This window comes from Macrobrachium nipponense, chromosome 14 (genome assembly GCF_015104395.2).
Source record: "Macrobrachium nipponense isolate FS-2020 chromosome 14, ASM1510439v2, whole genome shotgun sequence".
Taxonomy (NCBI): Eukaryota; Metazoa; Arthropoda; class Malacostraca; order Decapoda; family Palaemonidae; genus Macrobrachium; species Macrobrachium nipponense.
The window spans coordinates 52,572,061-52,580,003 of NC_087207.1; the positions used below are offsets into that span (position 1 = coordinate 52,572,061).

At 31.6% G+C, this 7,943-nt stretch overlaps 1 protein-coding gene across 1 annotated transcript; it reads right to left on the reverse strand.

The window, feature by feature from the left end:
* Positions 1 to 6,445: 6,445 nt before the first annotated feature.
* Positions 6,446 to 7,195, reverse strand: LOC135226233 (E3 ubiquitin-protein ligase RNF12-B-like). Its single transcript, XM_064265676.1, has one exon. The coding sequence runs from the start codon at positions 7,193 to 7,195 to the stop codon at positions 6,446 to 6,448; it is 750 nt and encodes a 249-aa protein (XP_064121746.1).
* Positions 7,196 to 7,943: the final 748 nt, after the last annotated feature.

Consider the following 7,943-nt stretch of genomic DNA (forward strand, 5'->3'; position numbering starts at 1 on the left):
AATTCCGCGGGAAGGTCTTTGTAACAGGTTATAAAACTGACGCAGGTGACGCCAAGTGGGCGTATGCAATAAATACCTCTCACTGCTACGCAAAATATGCATCATCTCTCAAAAGATAGACGCGGACTTTGGGATGAATAAATATCCTAACAAGATGACGAAGGATGGGAAAATCTTTCCTCTCGTACATTTATGCGCTGTTTATGCTGCTTACGCTTACATCCTTAATGCAATGCGGAAGATATGTTTATGTGATTCTTGAACAAAACTGAAGGGTCGTGTCATCTTTCCCTATAGGAACTTTTTTTCAGGAAAATTTAAATTATAATATATTTAAATGCTAAACTGTAACATAACCATGGAGGGACTTTCTGATACATGTTATTGTAAACATGGGGTAACATTCACAGTTTTATTTTCTTTATACGTTTGCCTGTCTGCCTGTCTCTGTTTCATCCGTTTCTGTCTTGCCAACTGGAGCTACATTTTTTGAAAAATTACCATCTCTCTGTTTGTCTGTCTATCTATCTGTTTATCTTGTTTATACGTCTGTCTGTCCCTATTTCATCCATTTCTCGTGCTGTTTATCTCTTTTCTGTCTTATCAACTTGAGCAACATTTATGAAAAATGACCATCTGTTTGTTTGTCTGTCTATCTATCTGCCTGTATCTTGTTTATTCGTCTGCCTGTCTGTCTGTCTCTATATCATACATTTCTCGTACTGTCTATCTCTTTTCTGTCTGTCTGTCTGTGTTTCTGTGTGTCTGCCCGTCTTTCCATGTGGTCAGACCTTCACACAAGACTCATTTTCATGAACCATTCTGTGGAAGCGCCAATTACAGTTCCTCCCAAGTCCAGCAATTCCTGAGAACGACGCGACCCAGAACTTGGGCAATTGAATGACAGCTCGCACTATTGGATTTTATCATTCCTCCTTTTACCTGAAAAGCGGCAACATACTCTGCTTAAGGGCCGAAGTTGGATCGATTCCAATTGCACCTCAGTGGCGTGGTCGCTATGGTGTTGGCATGCCACCTCGTTGGCCGCGAGTTCGATTCTCGGGCATTCCACTGAGGAGTGAGAGATGCGTATCTCTGGTGATCGAAGTTCAATCTCGACGCGGTTTGGAAGTCACTTAAAGCCGTTGCTGAATAGCCACTGGTTCCAAGCAACGTAAAAACACCATACAAACAAAACAATTCGAATTTTCCCCTAAGCATATTATTTCCCTTTCTACTTGACACGTTTTAATTTTTTTCACTATGAAATTTAAGTAATGTGTTTAATTTATTGTATTATTTTTCTAATTCAAAGTTCGAGATAATTTGAAAGATGAAACTTCGTTATAAATATATATATATATATATATATATATATATATATATATATATAGATATATATATATATATTTATATATATATATATTATATACATATATATATATATATAATATAATATATATATATATATATATTAGATATATATTAGATAATTATAATATATACAGGTTTCGATCTTATCGTTCGTAAGGTAATTGCAATATTAAGAAAAGATAAGTTCTTTTTTTTCGAAAATTCACAGTATTCGAAATTTTGTTTTTAAATATCCATTTTTTTTATTATTATTTCATATTAATCGTGGTTCTTCTCAATGTTCCTTTTTTACCATTATTTAACTTCCAGTCTCTCTCTCTCTCTCTCTCTCTCTCTCTCTCTCTCTCTCTCTCTCTCTCTCTCTGTGCGTGTGTGTGTGTGTGTGTGTGTGTGTAAACTTTTAGAGCTCTGTTTGATAGTGATAATAGTTAATTCAGATTCACACTATCCTGTAACAAAGTCACTCCAGTGAGTACAGGACGACTGACACAACATTTACATAAATGAAATTCAGTCACAAAGCGACCAATTCCAAACGTTACAAAACTGAACTTCCCATGAGGAGAACATATACGGATATTTAGCCATGAACGAAAAAATATAACAGAGTGGGTAAGTTGCTCGCCTGCCAATGACCAAACTTTTGATGAGAATTCGAGTATTCTCGTATTTCGTGGAAAGCTCTTCAAAGTTTACGTGAAACTAATTTTCATTAGCAAACTGACTTTCAGGGGGTTTCACAATTACTGCATTACGCAAGTTCGTGATTGCACATTTGCATGCAAGAAGTAAAATAAAAATAAAAAGATAAAAGAAAAAGTGTACAGCGATTCTCGATTGGCCATCGCAGGTAAATGTGATCACGTGTGATCGTTTAATTTTTATGGCGATTTGAAAAGTTGTCCTATTGTAGGTGTAATTTATCTTTAGGTCAAGCACACACACAGATATATATATATATATATATATATATGTATATATATATATATATATATATATATATATAGTATATATATATATATATATATATATATATATATATATGTGTGTGTTGTGTGTGTATATATATATATAGATATATATATATATATATAATATATATATATATATATATATATATATATATATATATATATACAGATATATAAACATATATATATATAATATATATCATATATATACATATATAAATATATATGTATTTATGTATATAGATATATATTTATATATATGATATATATATATCATATATATATATATATATATATATATATATATATATATATATATAATGTCTTATCACCGTGATTCATATACATATCGAGCTACAAATGTCCTTTAATATCTAATTCGCTCTACCTCGGAATTAATATATGTTCATATATGTTTAACCGAAGGGGAATTTATTCAGCGATAATAGAATTGCCGGCCGACGGGCACGAACCATCGACATCTTCAATTCCAGGACTGGCAGTGAAGCCTTAGCCAACCCCGTCACCGCCGGCCGGCAATTCTATTATCGCTGAATAAATTCCCCTTCGGTTAAACATATATGAAAATATATTAATTCCGAGGTAGAGCGAATTAGATATTAAAGGACATTTGTAGCTCGATATATGTATATGAATCACGGTGGCAGATAAGACATTATATTATATAATATATACTATAAAATATATATATATATATCAGTATATAGAGAATCTTATATATATAGATATATATAGATATATATAGATATAGATATATTAGTATTATATATAATATATAAGTAAGATACTATATATACATAAAATACATAAATATATATAATATATATATATATAGATATATATATATATATTGTTTATATATATATATAGATATATATAATAATATATATTATTATATCAATGTAGTATGTATGTATGTAAGTGTATATATGATGTATGTATGTAGGTATATATGTTAGTATGTAGAATGCATACATATGAGTTACATAATGTATTATACACACACACACATATATCTATATATATATATATATTCATAATATATATTAAAGATATATAATTTTTTTTGATATATTTTTATAATAATATATTAAAATATATAATATAAGATATTATATAAATTTATATATACACCCACATATATATTAGTATATATATATTGTAATAGTATTATATATAAATGTATATATAGTAATCTATGGTTTTATATATTATGATATTAGATATAAGTATAATATATATACATACAAAATAACATATATTATATATGTAGAATTACTATGATATATATATATTTTAGATATTATAGATATATTGTATATATATGTATGTATATATAATGTTAATATATATATCATATATATGATATACATATATATATGGTATATATATGTATATATATTGTATATGTATAATGTATTTATTTATATATATAATATAATATATATATATAATATATTATATATTATATATTATATTATATATATATGTATATGATATATATATGTATAGTATATATTATATATATATATATATAATATATATATAGTATAATTATATGTATGTATATATATGTATATATATTATATATAGATATTATATATATTAATACCAATATGTATATATGTGATATATATGTATATATATGTATATGTATATGTATGTATAGTATATATATATATATATATATATATATATATATATATATATATATATATATATATATTGAACCAACAGTACTGATAATTGGCCGCATAGGGTTATTTTCTTTGTGCGTTTTGACTAATCCGTACAAGTAAGGTAGCGAAGGAGATTTGACTGACAATTTGCCTAGTAGTTCTGTTTTTTCTTTAAGGATACTTTTCACTATGCTATTGAAGTTTTTTATGACTTGATCAAGAGGATTTTTTGTTAGTTTTTTATAAGTCACATCATCATCCAGTAGGGCTTGCATACGTGATATGTAGTCAGCTTTATCTAAAATTACTATACTATTTGACTTATCAGCTTTTGTAATGTGGATAGTATTGTCCTTTTTAAGATCGGTCAAACCTTTCTTATAGCGAGCAGGGAAGTTACTTTCATGCTTAACATTGGCAGCTCCGTAAACAATACCTTTAATCATGTCAACATGATTTTGAGGAAGATCACAATATTTTTCAAATTTATCTTTATTTATGGATTTATCACGTTCCTAACTTTGGATTGATAGTTCAGTAATTGCATGGTCAAGAGATGTATTATCACGAAATCTTTTAGAATCTGCTTTAATACAACTTACTTTTCATTGTAATTTCAATGATAGTCGTGGCCTTTTTCATTTAGACCCTTGTATCTGTAACATGTTTAAGAATGACCTCAAAGATATAATTACTGATTTAAATAAAAATCAGTTGCCTTAGAGTTATTAAATTTTGTTGCAATGTATGTCAGTCATGTATTGTGAATATGGTTTTGTTTACCAAGTTCCGAATAGCTGTCACCTATAATCCTTTAATTGTCTGGAAATTGTATCTGAGATGATTGTCTTAAACCTTTAATTGCACCCATTGTTTATGCTTGTTTGGGAAGGTTTCTTATTCTTAATCTTTTATCTTTCCAGGTGTGTCGGATTCTAGGTAACTAATCCCTTTATAATCCCTATCTGTCAGTTTTACGAACCTTCTTCGTATTGTCTTTTCCTCGTATTGTATGTCAGATATCTGCTCAGTAAAGGACTTTTAAAGTCGAAAGATCTTGCAGACCTCCTCCGTTTATTTTTCCTTCGTGGCATTTATCTTTATTTATGGATTTATCAGTTCCTAACTTTCGTGATTCAGTTATAATGTAGATATATATATATATATATATATATATTATATACATAATATATATACATTATTATATATATTATACATAATATTATATATATATATACCAATGATATTGTATAGCTTAATTTTGATTGTACTAATGAGAATTGTTTATTCTTACTTTTTAGCTTGGAAAATGAGGGCCTGCTGGTTGGCTTCGAAAACGTTTTGCAACTTAATAAATTATGAGTTCCTTGAACTGCTTGGTGTGCTTCCCCTACCTGTCATTTGATATAGTTGGATTTTAGAGAAACCTCCGCCTGTTTAATATATATATATATATATGGCAAACTGGAAAAAATAAAAATAAAAAGAAACAAGTAATATAAAAGTGTTGCTAGTTTAAAATATGTTAATAAAGGTGAGAGAAATCCTAAAGTATAAAAAAATAAAGATATAACTAAAAATACGAACCAAAATAAATTAAGATTTATCCACATAATACTTGTCAGATTAAGCCTAGGCGTCGTATATAAAACAAAAACCGCAAAAAAAATTATTTGTGACCAGAGCGTCTGACATGTAAAAAATGTTGGAAATGTTCCATGTTAAAATCTAGCTTTCTCGTCTGAAACAGCAAAGGCATTAATCGAATTATTCTTCGGGTAAATTGTGTTTTGAATTTTGTTGTTTATGCCATCGGATTAATAAACAATTATAATCCGTCCAGCTACCTTTGAAACTGGATGTTGTATCTCTCCTTGACAATAACTGGAATTGGAAAATAATAAGATTAATTTTTTTTTTTTTTTACCATACCATAAAACGAACTAAGCTTGGATATTCTACTGTCAAGGTTAATGTTATTCAGTTATGACTGAATATTCTAATATAAATATGTATATATACTAGATATATATATAGATACTTTATTTATATATATAGATATATATATGTGTGTGTGTGTGTGTGTGTGTGTGTGTGTGATTATAATCACTTTAGCACGTGATTCATTTATCGCACATATCCACAGGTGAAAAATAAGAGACGGGATGTAGTAGGTTCTGACCGGTTTCGACTTTATTTCCAAGCCATTGACGAAGGAAATAAAGTCAAAACCTGTCAGGACCTACACCCCGTCTCTTATTTTTCACCTGTAGATATATTGTATATATATATATATATATATATATATATAATATATATATATATTATATATATATATATAAAATACTAAATTCTGTTTTTGTTTGTGTGTTTGAATGCACACTGGAATCCCGGAGGGTTCTAGGAATTCCGGAGGCTTCTGGGATTCCCGGAGGGTTCTGGAATTCCGGAGGCTTCTGGGATTCCCGGAGGGTTTCTGAATTCCAGAAGGCTTCTGGGATTCCCGGAGGGTTCTGGAATTCCGGAGGCTTCTGGGATTCCCGGAGGGTTCTGGAATTCTGGAGGCTTCTGGGATTCCCGGAGGGTTCTGGAATTCCGGAGGCTTCTGGGATTCCCGGAGGGTTCTGGAATTCCGGAGGCTTCTGGGATTCCCGAAGGGTTTTCTGGAATTCCGGAGTCTTCATGGAATTCCGGAGGATTCTGGGATTCCCGAAGGGTTCTGGAATTCCGGAGGCTTCTGGATTCCCGAAGGGTTCTGGAATTCCGGAGTTCTTCATGGAATTCCAGAGGCTTCTGGGATTCCCGGAGGGTTCTGGAATTCCGGAGGTTTCTGGGATTCCCGGAGGGTTCTGGGAATTCCGGAGGCTTCTGGGATTCCCGGGAGGGTTCTGGAATTCCGGAGGCTTCTGGGATTCCCGGAGGGTTCTGGAATTCCGGAGTCTTCATGGAATTCCGGAGGATTCGGGAGGGTTCCGGAGCTTCCATCCCACTCTCCCTTTCTCTAATTCTCCCCTTCCCCTCATCCTTCCTCCTCCCCTCCCCTGACCCCTCTCCCTTCCCCTCCCCTCCATATACATGTTTCACTGACCTTATTTTATATTTAAATAAACAATCACTTTGTGTGATTCCATGAAGCTCACAGGGCTTCATTGGCTTTTGTTTTCAATTTGAACACAGAGAGAGAGAGAGAGAGAGAGAGAGAGCGTTTTCCTTAACTTCCGTATCTGCCTTGAAGCTATTTCAGAGAGGCCAAGAGCAAAACCGTAGCATGTCATCCGCACGCATCTCCCACCATTCTTTGAGAGGTCGTGTGATGGATGGCTTGCCTCCAGGATCTCTGAAAGGATTTCTTCCTCCTCAGAGGTCCTTTAAAGCTCTCTCACAAGGATCGAATGCTTTTGGAAGAAAGAAAAGTGTTGTCGTGCTTGTGGCCTGAGAATTGGTTGACAGAAATTTTTGTTTTTTTCTCCCCATCAGACTTTCCACTAGAAAGGGGTAAAAATAGTCTCTGTTTCAGTATAGAAGGAATATCCTTTCGTACTGAGAGAGAGAGAGAGAGAGAGAGAGAGAGAGAGAGAGAGAGAGAGAGAGAGAAATATATTGAAGGTTTCGTAAGCCTTTTACCTTTGACAGAAAACGAATTTCTTCACATTTATTAGCGAAATTTGTCTGTATTCCCAGTCTCGTAACAGGTAGACTATAATTATTCATTTACAAATGATTATTACCCGTGCAATGTGAACTACTACTGGCTTGGTTGCAGTAAGTTGTTGTCTTTTAATTCTAATAACTATCTAAAGAGAAAATATAAAATCTAGCTGTCATGGGAGGCAAAGAAGTCAAAATGGAAACAAAACATGTGAAATGATATAAGGGGAGAATAAAAACTAATAGAAAT

What these genes read in the sequence shown, in the direction of transcription:
- LOC135226233 (XM_064265676.1), bottom strand. Translation starts at nt 7,195, where the DNA reads ATGAAGCCCTGTGAGCTTCATGGAATCACACAAAGTGATTGTTTATTT.